Genomic DNA, 19,925 nt, shown 5'->3' with positions numbered 1-19,925 from the left:
TCACCTATGCTGAACGAGACTATGACTAAAAGAGTATGTATACACTAGCAGCTTAGAGAGAGCATTTTTAATTTCCTTGTTTCTCATTGCATAGACTATGGGATTCATTAGAGGTGGAACCATGGAATATATCAGAGTTAATGCCAAATCAAGAGGTAATGGGGCGTCAGAGGTAGGTTTGAAGTAAGCAGAAAAGCCTGTGAATACAAATATGGAGAAAACAATGAGATGGGGGAGACAAGTTGACAAAGCTTTTTGCCTTCCCTGAAGAGATGGGATTTTCATCACTGTCATGAAAATGTGCACATAAGTAATAATAATGAAAATGCAACACCCTAAACCAAGCAAACCACTTAACAAAAGAGCTCCAACTTCCACCAAGTACAGGTCCGAACAGGTAAGCTTGAGTAATTGTGGGATTTCACAGAAAAACTGATTGACAACATTAGAACAAAATGGGGCTGCAAAGGTGCCAACAGTGTGTAGTGCTCCATAGAGGAAACTGATGACCCATATAGCAGTCACCATCCTGAGGCAGGCTTCCATATTCATCACCATCGCATAATGAAGTGGATTGCAAATGGCAACATAGCGATCATAGGCCATGACTGTCAGAAGAATGAAATCTGTTGATAAAAAGAAGATATAGAAGAGAACTTGAGCAACACATCCAGAATAAGAAATGTGTCTGGAATTTGTGAGAATATTGGCCATTGCTGAGGGGAAAATAACTGAAACTTGGCCCACATCATGTATCGCCAAGTCCATCAGAAAGAAGTACATGGGAGTGTGCAAGTGATGGTCAGAAGCTATGGCAGCGATGATCAGAAGATTTCCTGCAGCAGTTGCCAAGTAAAAGACAAGGAATCCAACAAATTGTAGAATCTGCACCTCCCAAACTTCAGAGAAGTCCAGGAGAAGAAACACTGACAATGAGGATTTATTCAGTGGACGTTGCTCCTCCATATGAATGTTGCCTGTGAAAGGAAGCAGAAGAACAGTTCTCACAATGAGCATAGGAGAAACAGAGAGGCAGTACTTTAAGTTGATCAGGTTTTGTTATTGCTGTTGCTATTTTTATTCTACTTGCAGGCTTATTCTTTGTTGATACTTTAAAGGGGCACCAGAAGTAGGTTTGAGGTAAGCAGAATTTTATTTGAAAGCCTGAAATCTGGATGAAATTAACCCTAAATAATGGACAGTCTCAGACTGGCTTCTTTTGAACAATACTTCACAGGACCAAGCATGTTGTTTCAAATACATAGCCCATAATACATACCAAACCAATCATATTTTGCTGACCTAATCATGAGGAATTGATGAGTCAGCTTAGCTGTAGAACATGAGAGAGATGACATCAAGGATATTGCTCACATGAAAGGATTGTTTTTGCTTTATAAAATTCTAACTAGCAGTCAACAAATCTGTTAGTATCACCCCATGCTCAAGTCAACCCTTTCAACTGGCTTTCACAAGACACTGATAGAAGAAAAATGCAGATTCCACTTTGGAACTTCTCCCTTGTCAAAATGTTGATGAGAAGACAGTCAAACAGATGCAAGAGAAGTACAATTTCACAATTAATGCTGGTCACCATTCCAGGAACTGATGCCCTACACACCTTTACTACCATTTATACTTTCTGTTTACAGTTCAGGATGCAACGAATTTAAGGCATAAAATGCATAACTAAGCACAACATTGTCAGCATTAACTGAGAATAAATGTCATATTCTGTGGCTAGGGCTAGAACAGCCCATTTCGTCATGCATCTGAAAAGTCTATACTTTTCACCTTGAATGATGGCAAATATTTTGTATGTTGAATCGGCTAGATATACGGGTGATTTTTTAAAGTTGAGATTACATGAATAAAGGTAATCATTTGGCAGGTGACAAAGATCCTATCATCAAAGATATACAGGTGAACCCTAAAGTGAAGATTGTTCAAGGCATTGTATTTCCTATCATTATGTAGGGGTGCATGAGAGCTAGATGGTAAAGAAAGCTGACAGAAAAAAAGACAACTCATTTGAGATATGGTGCTGGAAAAGAATTGTGCAGATACCGTGGACACATAAAAAGACAAATAATGGGTTCCTAGAATACATCAGATTTGAAATCTCCCAGGAAGGCAGAAGGACATCATCATCATCATCAGTGGTGGCACGGTGGTTAAATACCTGTATTGCAGCCATTCACTCAAAACCACAAGGTTGCGAGTTCAAGACCAGTAAAAGGGCGCAAGCTCGACTCAGGCTTGCATCCTTCCGAGGTCGCTAAAATGAGTACCCAGACTGTTGGGGGCAAATTAGCTTACTTGCTAATTAGCTTACTTGCTGTTCACCACTTTGATCTTTGGAATAGCGGTATATAAATAAAACAAATCATCATCATCATCATCATCATCATCATCATCTCTGTCCCCATGGATCAAAGTGGGAAACAAGAACAGACTAACAAATAGACATCATTTAAAAAACACACATCAGTTGAAAGAGCAAACATGATACATGTGTATTAATAAATTTAATCATTTAAAATTTACAATTTAAAAATCATCTGGATAGGCCTGCCAGAAGAGACTGATCTTTAATTTTGTTTTAAATTTGGACAATATATTCAGCTGTTGAATCTATTCTGGCAAGTGTTTCCAAAGTCTAGGTGTAGCTGAGGAAAAATTCCTCTGGCTGACAATTGGCAGCCTAGCCCTGGCTGACTGGAGTAAATGTCCTCCCAGGACCTGGGTGTACAGGATGGATTATAGAGGAAGAGGCCATTCCTTAGGTAACCTGGACCCAAACCATGTAGGGTTTTAAAGGTAATAACCAAAACTTTGCACCTTTCCCAGAAACTAATTGGCAGACAGTGGAGTCATTTTGATATTGGTGTAATATGATCAGTTCTGGATGTGTCAGTAACCAATCTGGGTGCCATGTTTTGAACTAATCAAATTTTCTTAACTTGATACAGAGGTAGTCCATTGTACAGTACATTTAAAAGTCCAGCCTTGAGGTTACCAGTCCATCCAGTGGAAAAAACAGGAGGAAAGGACCAGTGGAAAAGCAGGTGGAAAGGAGCCAACCAGACCTGCAATGGAAGGAAGTCCCACAGCCACAGAGAAAGGTCTCTCCTGAGTCCTCATTTACCACAATTACAAAGGTGGTGTAACCATGAGAAAAACCTCCCCTATATAAAGCCTTGGTTTATATTAGGAGATATAGATCTTTAAAGGTCAATACAAGCACTTTGAATTCTGCCCAGAAACAGACTGGTACCCAATGCAGCTATTTCAATGTTGGAGGGTCAAATGGTCGCTGTACCCAGTCCTGGTCAATAGCCTAGCCACACCATTTTGAACCCACTAAGTTTCCAAACAGTTTTCAAAGGCAACCCAACATAGAGCATGTTACAGTAATCCAAACTAGATGTAATCAAGGCATGTGTCACTGAATGCCAGATCTGACTTCTCAAGGAATAGGCACAGCTGATGGACTGGTTTCAACTGTGCAAATGGCCATAGCTGAAACCAGGGTCAGATCTAAGTTCAAGAGCACAACCAAGCGGCAAATCTGAGAGTTAAGGGGGGGGGGGCAGCATAATCCCATCCACCACAGGCTGAATTCCTATTCCCTCATCTGTCTTCTGACTCATGAGGAGCACCTTGGATTTGTTTGGATTAAGTTTCACTATGGAGATTATTGCACCAGGGTCAATTCAGTAATAATTGCAGTAACGAAAACAAAAAGCAACTGTAGTGCTATAGAGATCAATAGTTTCACACCCTCTTGTTTCATGTGATTCAGAAACTTAAAAGCCAAAGAGTAGTGTGACTGCTTTTTGCACATACCTGTGAATGAATCATTAGTACATTGGTATTGATCATTTTCCACATGCGTCCTTGCCTCCCACAGTCCCTTTAAACCTGGGTTGCTTTCCTCAGTCCCTTTGAGGTTTAATGATCCCTGATTAATTAATTTACAGTAAGATGGATGTATTGGGAGTTTCTCCTTCTATGAATTCTATTGTTGTGGAAATACAACATCCAGTCACTCAACAAACTATTTCTCAAGCTAATAATTTAAATAATTTAAAGATTGTTACAGTTCCTTTTTAAATCTGCTAAACCTGTTGCAGATGTGCTGCATCTCAAAAAATCATCTTAAAAAAAATCTCCCTTTTCTTTTGCTTTAACAAACCTCCACCTCCATTTCTCCTCCCCAACATGAGAGTGTGACTTGCTCAAAGTCGCTCAGCAAGTCTCCATGGTCCAGCAGGGATTTGAACCTTGTTCTCCAGAGTCCTTCTCTAACACTTAAACCAATAGACTACACTGACTCTCTTTCTCTGCTGTGCCCTTATGAAAAAAGAAGGTAACCACTCTAAATATAAAATGAATTAGGGAAGGAGACAGACAGACAGAGATAAAGATACATACACACAGAGATCCATCACCAAGATCCCTCTTACTTCTCCAAAATAGTATTTGAGGGGCAAAGGAGTCTGTGCCAGTGTCAGAGCCCTTCCCTCACTGCCACCAGCACTCCCTCCCAAAAGCAACAACAGCAACACAAATCTAAGCAGGCAGGGCTGTTATCCATCACCTGTTGGTGCCCCTCTTTGTCCTCCTTTTCCTTCTCACCAGGTGTGTGAACTCAACCCAAATGTGTTCCTTCTTCCTCCACTGTTTCATCTTGTTCATCATCTTCCTCCTGACCAGGCAATGATATAGATGATGAGGAGGGAGAATATTTGTGTTGATAGAGGTGTGTGCATGCATGTGTGTGTATGTATACCTGGGATATCTGGGGGAGGGAAGACCATGAGGTGGAGGGGGACAATGGTAGTGGTGGTGGTGGTGGAATGTGTGCATGCTGGCATGGGAGGAAAGTTATTGTTATTGAGGTCCTGCAGTAGTGGAGAGTGAAAGGAATGATGCCACACACATGCTTGAAGAAAGCAGCAGTGACAAGAGATGATGCAAAGCAAGGTGGGGTGAGGGTGAAGGAAGAAAGTTGGTTGCTAAAAATCTACTATTTGAAACCTGCTGAAAAGGTACTTGTAACTGTCAAACAGATGTGATTAAAAGCATGGAAGTTCATATTTCAGAATATGCAATCAGTGTGGTTAAAAAAAATTGAGGAAAGCACACCAAAAGTGCTCCATACAGTCCCAGTACAGTCACTCACCATCTCTATCTTTTTATTACTAGTGATATGCAGGCCATTTCTCTCCAAACATTCTCTTATCAGTTTAATTTTCACTTTCTTTAAAACTTCCTGAAGAAGGAATCCCCATATTAACTTCAGATTTCAGTCTACTCAAGTAAGACCCACCATGTTCAGTCCAATGCGTATAGGGCTTCAACTGAAATCCCTTTCTGATGGCATGCTTTGGTATATATTGTGTGACATTGTGAGAAATTATTGAATTCCTATGAATGACATGTTTGCCTGCAGCTAATATTGGAAAATATTTCCGCATCCCAATAAGGTGGTCACACACATCACTTATGTTATGTTAATTTCAGAAGGAATCACAAGGAAGGGCAAAAATGTGAAGAGAAAATGTACAGAAGGAAAAAAACCATGATAATGGTCAAGGAAAAGAAAGCACGTGAGAGCATTTGAAAAAGTCCCAAAAATGATAAGAAAGGTTCCGAATCACTTACTGCTTTTCTTCACAGTTGCTCTTCCTTCTTCAGTGGCAAGCTTCTGTCACTGTTTATCTGCTCAGATAGCCACACCTTTGTATGAAAGTCTTCTAGTTTAATGAAAAACAGTCTTCATTTGAGGAGAGGATTTATTAATTTCCCTTTTGTGCTTCTGCAGAGATGCTCCCGGGAGTAGCAATTGCAACTCAACAGTAAAAGTGTGCAAAAAAAGAAATTAAGTTTTGGCTTGTTAACGTTGGTATTATTACTAAGAAGATTATCAGTATTTAGGTACATTAAAATGACTGAATCACTAAAGAAATCTAGTTCTTTCCATCTTGCTATTTCAAAAGTTACATAATTTATTTAAAGTACTCTTAGTATGGGGCCCAAACGGACAGGCTAAAATAAAGCTGCTTCAGGTCACATTGGAGGCATAATGTTTAAATGATGCATGCATCCTAAGAGGTTGGAAGCTGTACCAAAGCCACACCCCAATCCTCAGGACTGGAGAGGAGCTTTGGCACAGCTTCTGGCTTCGTAAGATGTGTGTGTCATTTAAACAGCATACCTCCAAAGTGCTCTAAAGCAGCTTTATTTTGGTCTGTCTCTTCAGGCCCAATATTAGCTACAGGTAGGGTTGCTATATCCCGCCAGTAGGGGAGATTGGTAGTTTGTTGTGGCACCAGAGCACTCTGACAGAGAAGGCTAAAAATCTCATAAAACTCCAGATCCCAGAATTCCATAGCATTGAGCCATGACAGTTATAATGATGACATACTGCATTAATTCTGTAGTGTAACTACAGCCTAAGGAATGACCTAATCTCCAAACATGCACATCGTACAGTAAGAGCCACATTTTGACAAAAGAACAAATTCTTAAAGAAAGTTTTCAAATGTACAACACCAAATTTAGTTGTGTACAAAATTCCCTCATCTATGTTGAACAAGACTATGCCTTGAAGAGTATGTATACACTAGAAGACTATGGGATTCATTAGAGGTGGAACCAAGGAATATATCAGGGTATATAAGAGTATTTATACACTAGCAGCTTTTGTGGTACTGGGCCGATCCAGTCCTGGTTGCCACCAATTCCTGGGTTTGGCCCTGGCCCGCTGATGCAGCCATCACTGCAGCTGCTGATGTGGCTGGCCAGCTGGCCATCCGGCCAGCCACCCTCCCCCTCCTCTGCCTTCCCCTCTGTGCAGCCGCGACACCTGTGCAGGTGCCCAGGCCGCAGTCAGCGGCGCTCACCCCACTTGCACACATGCACGCGGGGCTAAAAAGAGCAGCTCCTCCCCTTGAGGCTGGCCGGCCAATAGCAGAACAGCGGAGGCGGGGTTGTTTGAAGCCCCAGTCTGCCATTGGCCAGCCTCAAGGAGGAGGCAAAGCTTCAGAGGAGGAGGAAGAGGAGGTGGGTGGCCATTTCCAAAGTGTATTCTTTCCAAAGTGTGTTTTTTGTGCTTTTAATGCTAACATAAGTCTGCCTTGTTGTGACAATGATGGTGATGGTGATGATGATATTAATATCAGCAAGCTTCTGAGTCATTGGCCCACTCTTATTATTAAAATGTTTTTTTATTAAAATTATATTGAACCTTTGCTACAATTGGTGACTCCTCCCCTCCCCCTCCCCCTTTTCATGCTGTTTTAAATTATTTTAAATTTTGTGTTGAGATTATTATTATTATTATTGAGAATTTATTATTTTAGTTATTTTCTATACATTTCCTTGGGATGTTGTTATTTATTGTGCAGTATGCTATGGAATTTATGGCATCACCATAAGTTGATAGGTGACTTGGAGGCTCATAAGTGAGTACACACAAACACGCACACTCACACAATTATTGTACAGATATAATTTACAGATGTTAAAAGCTGGAAGGAACAAAATTATTTATAAAGCTACCTGCTGAAATGCTGAAGTTGCCATTACAATATAAACTGTTGATTAACAGATATGCCTTCTATCTCCCCATTCATTTGTCTGATCAATGGAGCAATCATACACTGGTGAAGATTTTCTAACCTATTTCTGCTCTAAACTCTATAAGTGCTTCTGTAAAATTTCACAGTTGTTAAAGTCTGCCTTCTTTGGTTTATACCAAATTGAAATGAGACATCTATTGCAGAATAGCACCAAACTGAAATGAGAGATCTACTGCAGGATAGCACCAAGCTTCTCGCTAGACAGAGAAATGGGTGCTTGCCAATGCCACCATTCCTATGAATGACTAGATAGGCTGGGTATCTAAGTCCCTTATGCCCAGGGTTACCTTAATGCTCTGGCCTGAGGAAGATTCCGTCTGGGGAATCTAAAACATAGCAGGGAACTGACCCCATTTCCCATAAGACCAAGCAACAGTACCATCCCTACACTGTCTACCATGCTCACCTGTAACAACTGTGGCCTCCAGCTGTTCCTCCCACTCCTCCTTGGCTTCCATGCCACTGGCTGTTACTCCCTGAGGCTGCCAGGGAGTTGGACTGCAAACCACGTCAAGTATGTCTACCTGCTGTGAACCAAGATCTGCTTGGGAAAGAACAGAAAGTTAATGAACAGTAATTAGGCATTTTGACCATCACCTTAGGATTGTTACCACACCCAATCACCCAAGCACAGTTGGTCCACAAAGGCAGTGGCACTACTGACTTTATTAATCCACCTGTCTTATGGAAATCTGGAAAGGGAAGGCCAGGCATGATGATGAATATGCTCTGAGGTGGTAACTCTTGCAGGAGACCATAGAGTGGGGGCACCAGAAGGAATAATAAATAAATAAATAATAATAATAATAAATAAAATTTTTATTTGTACCCCGCCCTTCCAAACGATCAGGGCGGCTAACAAAATGCACCGAAGTGCAGACAATATACAAGATTAAAAACAACCATAATAAAACAACAATCCATAAAAACAATAAAAAGCCCCTTAGCCCGTCCTCACGGCCACGAGAGAGGAGGGAGGCCCACAGGATATTTAGTCGGGGAATGCCTGATTAAATAGGAAGGTTTTAAGACCCTTCCTAAATTGGGCCAGGGTGGAAGATGAGCGGAGCTCCGTGGGCAGCGTATTCCAAAGGGCTGGGGCAGCTGTGGAAAAAGATCTTCTGGCAGTGACAGCCAACCTAGCCCCAGGCACCTTCAGGAGTTGCTGCCCAGATGTTCTGAGGGTGCGAGGCGGAATGTACGGGGAGAGGCGGTCCTTCAGGAATCCTGGGCCCAAGCCATTTAGGGCTTTATAGGTAATAACCAACGCCTTATATTGAGCTCGGAAGCGGATGGGCAGCCAATGGAGATCTTTAAGCACAGGTGTTATGTGGCTGGTCCTGGGAGCACCAGTGACCAGCCGCGCTGCCATATTCTGCACCATTTGCAGCTTCCGAGTTTGGTATAAGGGTTGCCCCATGTAGAGTACATTACAGAAATCCAGTCTCGAAGTTACCAGAGCGTGTACAACAGTTTCAAGGTCCCTCTGGGCCAGGTATGGGCGCAGCTGGCGAATCAGCCGAAGCTGATAACAGGTACTCTTGACCGTCGCATTCACCTGAGCAGTCAGGTGAAGGGACGAGTCAAGAAGCACCCCCAGACTGCGCACGGAGTCCTTCACGGGGAGCGTGACCCCATTCAGGACAGGTGGAACCACCTCCATTCCTGGACCAGGGGAACCTATCACTAGTACCTCCGTTTTCTCTGGATTAAGTTTGAGTCGGTTTTCCCTCATCCAGCCCATTACTGACTCTAGACAGGCCACGAGAGGAGAGACGCCATCCCCAGTCACTGCATCAGTCGGAGACATAGAGAAAATGATTTGGGTGTCATCAGCGTACTGATAACCCCGCGCCCCATGTCTCCGGATGATCTCTCCCAGCGGTTTCATGTAAATGTTAAATAGCATGGGAGACAGAATGGCTCCTTGAGGGACCCCGGTTTTAAGGGCCCGCTCGCTGGAGCACACGTCTCCCAGCTGCACCATCTGGGACCTCCCAGAGAGGTAGGAGCGGAACCACTGGAGCGCAGTGCCCCCGATTCCCACCTCAGCCAGGCGCCCCAGAAGGATACCATGGTCTATGGTATCGAAAGCCGCTGAGATGTCCAAGAGCACCAACAGGGACACGCTTCCCCTGTCAATGCCCAGACGGAGATCATCGACCAAGGCGACCATGGCCGTCTCAACCCCATGACCCGCCCGGAAGCCAGTTTGAAATGGGTCCAGATAATCCGTTTCATCCAAGACCGCCTGAAGCTGGATCGCAACCGCCCTCTCGATCACCTTTCCCAAAAATGGTAGCAGCGAAACAGGCCGATAATTATTATGAACCAGGGGGTCAAGGGAGGGCTTTTTTAGGATCGGTCTTACTATGGCCAATTTAAGATCCGATGGAAATCGCCCATCCCTGAAAGATGTATTAATTATCCGGCGTAACAAAAGTGTTACCGCCGGTCCCCCCTGGGCTGCTAACCACGAGGGACAGGGATCAAGAGAGCAGGTTGTCTTCCGAACACTTCCGAGGATCTTGTGCACATCCTCGGTACTCACCGACTCAAACTGATCCAGTATAACACAGTCCACGGAGGCTCTGGACGCTTCTACCCTAGGTTCTGCCATAATGTCGGCGTTCAGACCTTCGCTTATACGAGAAGTTTTATCCACGAAAAAGTCGTTAAACAAGTCACAGCAGGCCTTAGAAGGTTCAAGGATCTGGTTCAGGGCGGGAGGGAGCTGAGTTAGCTCCCTGACCACCCTGAACAACTCTGCCGGACGCGACTCCGCGGACGCAATACGAGCACCATAGAACGAGTTCTTTGTTGCTCGTATTGCCTCTCCGTAGTCCTTTAACAGTCGGTCTAGGAGAGTCTTGTCGTTTGAGCAAAGGTGTTTCCGCCAACGGTACTCTAGCCGTCGCAGGACCCGCTTCCTCGCCCGGAGATCTTCCGTATACCAGGGCTTACGTTTGGAAGCGGGCCTGAGAGGGCGCTTGGGAGCGATTCTGTGTATAGCCCCAGAGAGACCGGTATTCCAGATACCGGTGAGGGCATCAACAGAGTCGCCGTCATTTCCAACCGTGAGCCCCTCTAAGGCTTCTTGGAACCTCTCAGGTTCCATCAGCCTACGAGGGTGGACCATTCTAACCGGTCCGCCACCCCCGGGGGGGATCTGGGTAGAGGCCTTGATTTTCACCTCTACCAGGAAATGATCCGTCCATGACAAGGGGGAAATATTAGCTATTTCCACCCACGGATTATCCGCCTCCGAACAGAAGACCAAATCGAGAGTATTACCCGCACAATGCGTAGGACCCTGTATCAGCTGGGACAGGCCCATGGCCGTCATGGTCTCCATGAATTCCCGAGCCGCACCAGATGGAACAGAGCAGGCCGTGAGGGAGATGTTGAAGTCACCCAGGACAGGAAGGATGGAAGGAGTCCCTCCTGCTGGCCAAGTCTCCTTACTATTCACTGCAACTACAACCACTTGAACAAACTGCTCAAATCCCACTCTCGAAGGTATTGGTGTGGCTATTGCCAAGACCATGGGCTCCTTCGCTCTGCCTAGCATATGTTGATGGGATCAAACTCTGATTCAGTTCCAAAATCTTCCCAATAATTCTCCAGAGTTCTATTTGCTTAAGTCATATTTGTTTGCCAGTTAAAACTACCCTTTAAGCATGCCCCCTTCTCATTTTATCTTTAACTTTCCTATAACCATTTCAGAATCACCTCTCTACAGCCCTCTTTTCTTTTTCAAGACTTCCTCTCTGATTATATACAGGCTAGCATTCTGTCACAGAAATTTCCTCATACCTAGGTCTAAAACTGACTAGAGTGGCAGGAGGGTGTTGGGTCCATATGAATAGGCCAATCTTATCACTTGGTCAAATATGGCGGTTTATCTCTTCCAGCTTCAATTCTTGATCCAGGATGACACTGGATGTTATCATACCTAAATTGCCACTGGTCTAGGCGGGATGCTGCACCCAGATGCATCCCAGGTTGAAGTCTCACTCAGCTGGCCAATTTTTTTTTTAAGTCAGAAGCTCCCTGACTATAAAAAGGGTGGGCTGAGTGAAGCTTCAACCCAGGATGCATCCAGATGGTGGCATCCCACCTAGATGAGTGGTAATTTAGGTATGATTAGATCCAGGAGGATCCAGGATCCAGAACTGAAGCCGGAAGAGGTAAGGCACCTTATTTGTCCGAGCGATATGCTCTGTATGTCTTCTTGTAGCTTAAAGGGAAAAGGGACATCCCTCTTTTCATTCACTGGAGTAGTGGCTCATTATCATTTTTCATTTCTGGGAGCTGACCAGTAGTGGCTTTGAAAAGCTTGCCTTAAATGAGTAGATATTTTATATTTGTTCTTTTTAGAATTGGATCAACACCTATACTTCCTCCTGTGTGGTTTGCCCCAATCTATAAATCAGAGTTTAGAAAGGCAAAAGCATGGGTGTTTTAAGGGATACATCCCCTCACATTCTAAGTGAAAGGAGCTCCTATGGTTATGACACTTGGGTTGGTTGAGGAACACCTGGCACTGAAACCTGTTAAGTTGTGATGATATATTAGAACAACCTAATTTATTTGACTGCCCAGCAAACTAGATGAGAGATACCTCTTTGGCACACATCTCACATTAGGAGATGTTTCTCAGAAGCAATAGGGAGCACTCACATACATAATTATGATAAAAGGAGCGGGCCAAAACTTTAATTCTGCTGTAGGACGCACTTTATATCTTGAGGCTTGGGGGAGTTTGATGGTTTTCTATGAGATGGCCAGTTAGTGAAAAAGTCATTTTATATAGCTTGCAAGGATAAGATGAGACAGTTCTGAGGGACTCTGATCTGACTCAGAGCCATAAACTATGTTCAGATCCTTTCTACTTAGTTAATAACGTAGTCCTAATTTCTGTGTCCTGCATCTCCCTAGTAAATCGTATAATATCTTTAACTACTGAATATGGTCAGTGCCAAATAATGAGTGAATTTAATAAAAATACTGTTTCAGCTTATAGAAATAAGAATTTACTAGAATTCACAAAGTGCTTCATATTAACATTTTAAATGGCAGGACGGAAATGATAATTTTTTTTTTAAGCCCTGTCATTTTCAGGTGCTCAGTGAATTATGGGACCAGAAACCAATTTGTTTATTTATAACTGTATCAGTACAGTGTGAGGCCAGAAATATACACTTTTACTGCTGAACTGTGATGGCTACTCCTGGGAACAAATCCCCAGAAGCTGAAGAGAGAGGCAAATAAATGGTCTCCTTAGGAGGTTTCATCATAGATCAAAAGGGAGGACGTTGATAAAGTAGCATGGATGTTTAAAGAGATACAAAGCCATCAAGCATTAATGGAGAAGAAAGTGCATCTGAAGGTAAGAGAAATTTGTGAAGAAAATAGTGGCTTGGAAAGTTTTCAAATTGTTCTAATTTCAGGAGTTTCTCCAATGTTCTGAAATGGAATATTTAACATGTTGTTCCTTTCCTTCTCTGATATGTTATATTTTCTTCCATATTTTTACTTTTACTCATGATTATATCTGCACTAATGACTTTGCTTTCAAGTTGAGTAGTGTGACTTGCATGTTGTAATGTTTGATTTTTTCCTATATATTTGCTGCACGCATAGATTTCAATTATAAAACAAATTAGGTCTGTTTAATTATTTCTGACAGAATCATGCAATCAACATTAAGCGCTGCCATAGAAATGAAATTTGCAATTTTATGCTTATTTACTTCGGCATAAGATACCTTGAATGTATTGGGCCCTACTTCTAGAGAATATAGCTGAAGCTGCACTACTAAAATAAAGTCTGAAGCTTATATGGAAATCTCAGTCAAAACATCTGGAGAATTTCCAAGATAGTCAGAAGTGTTTTCATAATAGACTTTTCAAGGAGAGGATTGTCAACACATCATTGGATTATTTTTATCTGAAACAATACAAGAGTATACTGATAATGCATGCATCAGTTGTTAGGCACTTATTTTCATTTCAAACTAGCTTATCATATCTTACACAATAAGTAATTATGTGAGTAATGCCTGTGCAGCAATCACAAATATCACTTTTACAAGGTTTACAATTCTCCCTTCTAACATTCTTATCTTTCATTTCCCTATGGATGGTTATCTCTACCCACTGCTCAATTGTCAGTATGTAATCTTTATTTCTTCTTCTCATAACCTCCTCTCTTGTTAAATGCAGAGATTCACTGTGATACACAAAACTGCCTTATACCAAGTTTGATAAGGATGCTCAGTATCCCATATATGGATGTACAGCAGCTATCTAAGTTTTCAAACACAGATAATTTCCAGTTTTACCTGAAATATCTGCAAACAAAACTGGAGCTATCATCCCAAATCTTTTCCTGTACCATTGATCCCTTACTTGCTTCTTTGCCTCTAATTGCTGCCACATAGTATGTGGTACATCTGATCAGAGACCAGAAGAAGGAAAGAAGTTAAATTCTCTGCACCAATTCCAGAATCAAAAATGATTGGTTTTCATGAGCCTACTGGTAAGTTAACACTTGACAATAGTTATGTGGTAAATGATGGTCTTTCTTCAACAGCTGTATCTTAAAATTTACCATCTTTTCTATTTGACTCTCAAAACATCTGGTGTCATGTGTAGAAAATTTTGTCTATGAAATATGAGGAGGTCAAATGCTTTTTGGATGCAGAATTATTCCCAATTTTCTTCCAGCCTTGACTAGCAGCTAAATAATTATTCTTGGTAATTGCTTCCCAATTATCACCAGTCATTTGTCTAGTTGATTGCATTTGTAATGTAAAAGGATTTTGGTAGGAGTTTTTTCAGCACCTGCTCCTATAGTGGTGTCTAGTGTCACAGAAACTGTGCATGTGCATGATTTTTTTTCCCTGAAGGAAAAAAATACTGAAGATGGGTTCCTTTAGCTGATACTAAAAGTAGACATTTAAACTGTAAATCACCCTAAATCCTCATCTTGGGGAAAAGGAAATTTATCAATAAAGGGATTCTGCTTCCAGTGATATTTTTACTTTGAACTATAACATTCTCTCTGTCAGCTGTTGTCAAGGTGTCCTACATGATTAGGGTAGCAAGAACCTGACTGAGTAGAGGTTTAGGAAGGAATGAGCAGTAAAGATTAGGCATTTGGGGAAAAAACATTTTTAGTCCTCCATTTGAAATATCGCTACAGTAGAACCTGTGAGAGACTCAAGGGCTTAACAGACGGCCCCTAAGAAGCAGCTCTGTGCTGCTCCTGGAAGTACTGGATCAGGGCTACAGCAACCGCATGCTGTGGCTTCAATCCAGTGCTTTTTATGTCCTTAAGGAGCAGGTAAAAGCTGCCTTTGTCGCCATTGCCATGGCTTTTTGCTGCTTCTTTGTAGCAGTGAGCATAAACACTGAGTCAAAGACTAGGTGTGATGCTGCCTGGTCAGCCGGGTGGTGTGCAGGCGGTGTGCAGGTGGAGTCATCTCGGTTCATATGTGGTCACTTTGCCCCCACTCTGCCCCACACCGGCTCTTTATACCAGTCTGTAGAGGGCCTTAGTCTGTATCCTCCCTGCATAATTTTAGCAGTTGGAAAACATGGTAGGAGCTATGTGTTCGTCATACAGAAACTGTGATTTTTAATTGGTGAAATTCTTAGAATTTCCTAGGGTGTTTGCTGATGACAGTACAGTGGTACCTCGGGATACGAAATACCCAGGTTACGAAATTTCCGGGATACGAAAAAATCCCATTGGAAATAATTGTTCCGGGTTACGAATGTTTTTCGGGTTACGAAAAAATTTTTTGGTGCTTTTCGGCGCTTTTTCGCACGAAACGCGGCTTTTCCCCATTAGCGCCTATGGCAATTCGGCTTACGAAGGCTTTTCGGGTTACGAAAGCGGCCGCGGAACGAATTAATTTCATAACCCGAGGCACCACTGTACCACAGCTCTGTGGTAGAGAATTCTCAATTACTCACAAAACTACAAATCTCAGGATTCCATGTGGTAGATTCATGACAATTAAAATACTATCAATGACATAAAATTGTGCAGTATGTTTACACCCTCTGCAATCTGTTTTAGGGATGATTTCCTTCAAATTTCAGGCTTTCAGATAAGATACTGCCTTGATATCATTCACACAGAATGCGTGGTCTTAATAAGTATAACAGATGCAATAAAAGCCATAACCATATAATACCAGCTTAGAATCAAAACTCTAAGGACTCTGCCACCACTTTTCTTTTATTCATTTGAACAAGTCTCATTCTTTTTTTCCACAGGGAGACTGTATGTGGAAGAGCAAAGTCCCGCTAATAAATCTTCTCTCTCAGAGTTTCTTCTTCTGCAATTCTCAGATGTCCGGGAGCTGCAAAGTTTACACTTCATTGTATTCCTCATCTTTTACCTGACAGCAGCAACAGGGAATCTTCTCATTGTCTCTGCAATAGTCTCTGACTATCGTTTGCATACCCCTATGTACTTCTTTCTGATGAACTTGGCCATACAGGACGTGGGGCAAATTTCAGTCATTTTACCTGTCTCCATGGCCAATTCCCTTAGAAATGACAGTCATATTTCTTATTCTGGATGTGTCACTCAGGTCCTGTTCAATGTATTCTTTATAGCTTCTGATTTCTTTCTTCTGACAGTCATGGCGTATGATCGGTATGCTGCCATTTGCAAACCATTACTGTATGAGATTGTGATGAATAAGCATGCCTGCCTTCAAATGGTTACTGCGGTGTGGATCATTAGTTTGTTCTATGGAGTGTTACACACTGCAGGGACCTTTGTATCCCCCTTTTGTGCCAACAATGTCAACCAATTTTTCTGTGAAATTCCACATTTACTAAAACTAGTCTGTTCTGATTTGTTTCTGATCGAAATTGCTATTCTTTTGTTGAGTGCAGTTGTTGCAATGAGCTGCTTTGTTTTTGTTATTGTGAGCTATATGTACATCTTAACTACAGTGATGAGATTTCCTGCTGGGCAGGGAAGGAAGAGAGCTTTCTCAACTTGCCTCCCGCACCTCAGTGTACTGTCTGTATTTGTATTTACTTCATTTCTATCTTACTTTAAGCCTGCCTCAGATTCCCCATCATCTCTTGATTTATCACTGACCATGATATATACGATGGTGCCACCCTTGATCAATCCACTCATCTACAGCTTAAGAAACAGGGAGATAAAAATTGCTCTGAAAAAACTGCTGTGTTTGAGGTTCTTTCCTGTGAATAGCCTTTTCTATCTTGTCTGGTAAATTCTGCGTAAAGCTCTATTGGAACGAGCCATCCTATCATGTTTGGAATGAAGAATACTCTGCAGTTATAGGATGTTTCAGTGTCATTTGTGCCTAGTACATTTTTGTGCTGTATTGCTGCAGTTCTCTTATTCATAACACGTAATGTCAGACACATTAGTGTTGCAAGATATTCATTATTATAAGTTATGTACCCTATTGGATAGCCAGAAAGCTTGTTTGTTATAGGATTGGTAGGTGTTCCTTATTAAAAGAAATGTCCTCTGTTTGAAGGTGACAAGCTTTTCCATTTATTTATGCTGAACATGAACCCAAAAAATTCTGTATGTTGAGGTATGGGCCATTCATAAAGATGTAAATGTGTGCATTATGTTAACTTTACAGAGTAAAACATAACTAACTTAACTCAAGCAATACAGTGGACCCTTGTTATCCACTGGACATTGGTTCCAGGACTCCCCACCCCTCCCCAAATCTGTGGATGCTCAAGTCCCATTGAATCTGTGCATGCAGAATCTGTGGATATGGAAGGCTGACCTTGATTTGATATTTAAGTAGACCACAAACTTGTAACTAGCAACTTTCTGATTGTCAGCCCTGCAATTTCAATGGTCCCTTCTTGTTATTTTAAAAATATGGCAAAACTAAGATTATCTCACTCATTTTAAAGTGACTTATCCCCTAGGAGATAAAGCTGCATTTAATTTTAATAGTCGGTATTTTCACATTCAAGTGAAGCCTGGTTACTGCAACCCATATACAGACTGGATCCCAGCCACACATATATGGCTGCTTTTGAAAACTGGCTCCCGTTTTTGAAAAGTGGCTGGATAAGCATGGCTAGGATCCTGGGTACATATGGTTGCAGTTGCCCAGCCACATTTGAATGTGGTAATACCTGCTATTAAAACTAAATGCGACTTTATCCTCTCAAGGATAAGTCACTTTAAAATGGCTGGGATAATTTCCTAAAAGGCAGTCACATGGTTTCCACCATCACAGAATTTCTTGGCAGGTTTCTCTTGAGGGGGTTTGCTATTGTCATCCTCTGCAGCTGAGAGTGGGTGACTTGAATGGGTTTACATGACAGAGCCAAGATTCAAACTCTGATCTCTAGAGTCAGAGTCCAGTTCTCAAACCACTACACCACACTGGCTCAAAAGTGTAAAGGAAACAAATTACATTTTCGAGTTTTGTTCCCAGGGATGACCACCATAGTTCAGCAGGAAATCTGTATTCTTGTCTCACACATCACTGATACAGGTATTAATAAATAAATTAAAAATGTTGGGCTCATACTTCATTGTGCTAAGCCCCTGGAAATGATAAAGCCTCAGAGAAACCTAATTCCTTCCATCCTGTCATTTAAAATATTAATACAAAACAATTTCTGAATTCTAGTAAATTCTTATTCATATGGAGCTGAAATAATACTTTTATAGACTCAAAGAGTTGGAAGAGACCACAAGGGCCATGCAGGAAGACACATTAAAAGCACTCCTGACAGATGACCATCCCAACTCTGCTTTAAAAAGTCAAAGAAGACTCCACCACACTATGTAAGACAATATATCCCACGGTTGAACAGCTCTTACTGTCCGAAATGTCTTTCTAATGTTTAGGTGGAATCTCTTTTCCTGTACTTTGAATCCATTGCCACATTGTCTCTAGAGAAATAGAAAACATGCTTAACCTATTTTCAGTATGATATCCTTTCAAATATTTAAACATGGCTATCAAAACACCTCTTAAAACCTCTTCCCCAGGCTAAATATATCTTGCTCCTGAAGCTTCTCCTCATAGGCCATGGTTTCCAGACCTTTCACTATTTTGGTCACCTTACTCTGGACACGCTCCAACTAGTCAACATCCCTCTTGTAGTGTCCAGAACTATGCACAGTATTCCAAATGAGGTCAGACCAAAGAAAGATAGAGTGGTAATATTACTTCCCTCAATCTACCCACTACTCTCCAGTTGATACAGCCTAGGATCATACTGGCTTTTTTAGCGGCTGAAGCGCACTCTTCAATCATATTCACTTTGGGGTCTATTAAGACTCCCAAATACCTTTAGCATGTATTGTTGTCAAGCCATGTCTCATCCATCCTATATCTGAGGAGCTCTGCAAGCCACCCCCTTTTGTACCAGATTGGGGTCCCGGCAACCTCACACCGCAATCCCAATCTGGCCTCTGAGGGTGCAAAAAGGAGCTGCAAAAAGTGGCTCTTTTTTGTGCTCTCAAAATGGCGCCTTAGCTCTCGTGGCATGGCTATATGGTGCCCCTTCATCGCTGCCTCATCTGGACACAGTGCCAGAGCTGTGGTCTACATGGTCTCCTAGATCCCTTTCACACGTAGTTTCATTCAGCCAGGTGTCCCCCATCCTGTACCTGTACATTTCATTTTTCCACCCTAAGTGCAATACCTTACATTTCTCCCTGGTGAAGTTCATTTTGTTAGCTTTGGCCCAGCTTTCTAATCTATTCAGGTCATTTTGAATCTTGATCCTGTCCTCTGGGGTGTTAGCCATTCCTCCCAATTTGGTGTCGTCTGCAAATTTGATATGTATGCCCCCACATTTGTCATCCAAGTCATTGATAAAGATGTTGAATAGCACTCTGCCCAGGACAGAAACCTGTCGGTTTATGTTCTCTCCAAGTACATAAACCAGACAGTCCAATGGGGGGGCATGGGGTGAAGGGGCATATGGGGGGGCACCATGATTGTGCTTTGCCAATGTATCACTCACAGACTGATGCCCTGTACAAGGGGAGCATTGCATGTGCGATTATGTGGCTGATTAAAGGGACAGTCATCCAATGGGATGGCATCTGGGTGGATGTGGGGATTCTTTGGGGTTTCTGGTGGTGTGTTCCTGTGACGGTGTGCATGTATGGTGAGGAGTTGACCCCAATCTTCAATTCAGGCTTTAGAAAGGCAAAAAGGAAAACTGGGGGGTGATACCCTAAACCAAGAAGCAAATGGAAAAACACGGAGTTTAGGGG

General features: G+C 42.2%; 2 protein-coding genes across 2 annotated transcripts; one reads left to right on the top strand and one right to left on the bottom strand.

Moving 5' to 3' along the window:
* On the bottom strand, positions 1 to 11,196 carry LOC121933730 (olfactory receptor 14A16-like). The gene is made up of 3 exons (XM_042473718.1): positions 11,115 to 11,196; positions 8,056 to 8,190; positions 1 to 977 (listed from the first exon to the last, which is right to left on the bottom strand). Exons 1-3 carry the CDS (start codon positions 11,194 to 11,196, stop codon positions 1 to 3), a joined length of 1,194 nt encoding a protein of 397 aa, XP_042329652.1.
* Positions 11,197 to 14,167: 2,971 nt separating this feature from the next.
* LOC121933729 (olfactory receptor 14A16-like) lies at positions 14,168 to 16,920 on the top strand. The gene is made up of 2 exons (XM_042473717.1): positions 14,168 to 14,192; positions 15,941 to 16,920. The coding sequence occupies exons 1-2, from the start codon at positions 14,168 to 14,170 to the stop codon at positions 16,918 to 16,920; spliced, it is 1,005 nt and encodes a 334-aa protein (XP_042329651.1).
* The last annotated feature ends 3,005 nt before the right edge of the window (positions 16,921 to 19,925 follow it).

This window comes from Sceloporus undulatus, chromosome 6 (assembly GCF_019175285.1).
Source record: "Sceloporus undulatus isolate JIND9_A2432 ecotype Alabama chromosome 6, SceUnd_v1.1, whole genome shotgun sequence".
Taxonomy (NCBI): Eukaryota; Metazoa; Chordata; class Lepidosauria; order Squamata; family Phrynosomatidae; genus Sceloporus; species Sceloporus undulatus.
Note: the sequence above shows the minus strand (reverse complement) of the source record. Positions and strands in the feature narration are given on the sequence as shown.

Bases quoted from the DNA above. Each gene is read 5' to 3' on its own strand.
- LOC121933730 (XM_042473718.1), bottom strand. From the start codon at position 11,196: ATGGTCTTGGCAATAGCCACACCAATACCTTCGAGAGTGGGATTTGAG. The intron at 8,191-11,114 runs GTAAGGAGACTT...TTTCCCAAGCAG, and splicing joins GGTTGTAGTTGCAGTGAATA to ATCTTGGTTCACAGCAGGTA. The intron at 978-8,055 runs GTGAGCATGGTA...TTCCTTTCACAG, and splicing joins GGAGGCCACAGTTGTTACAG to GCAACATTCATATGGAGGAG.
- LOC121933729 (XM_042473717.1), top strand. From the start codon at position 14,168: ATGATTGGTTTTCATGAGCCTACTG. The intron at 14,193-15,940 runs GTAAGTTAACAC...TTTTTTCCACAG, and splicing joins TGGTTTTCATGAGCCTACTG to GGAGACTGTATGTGGAAGAG.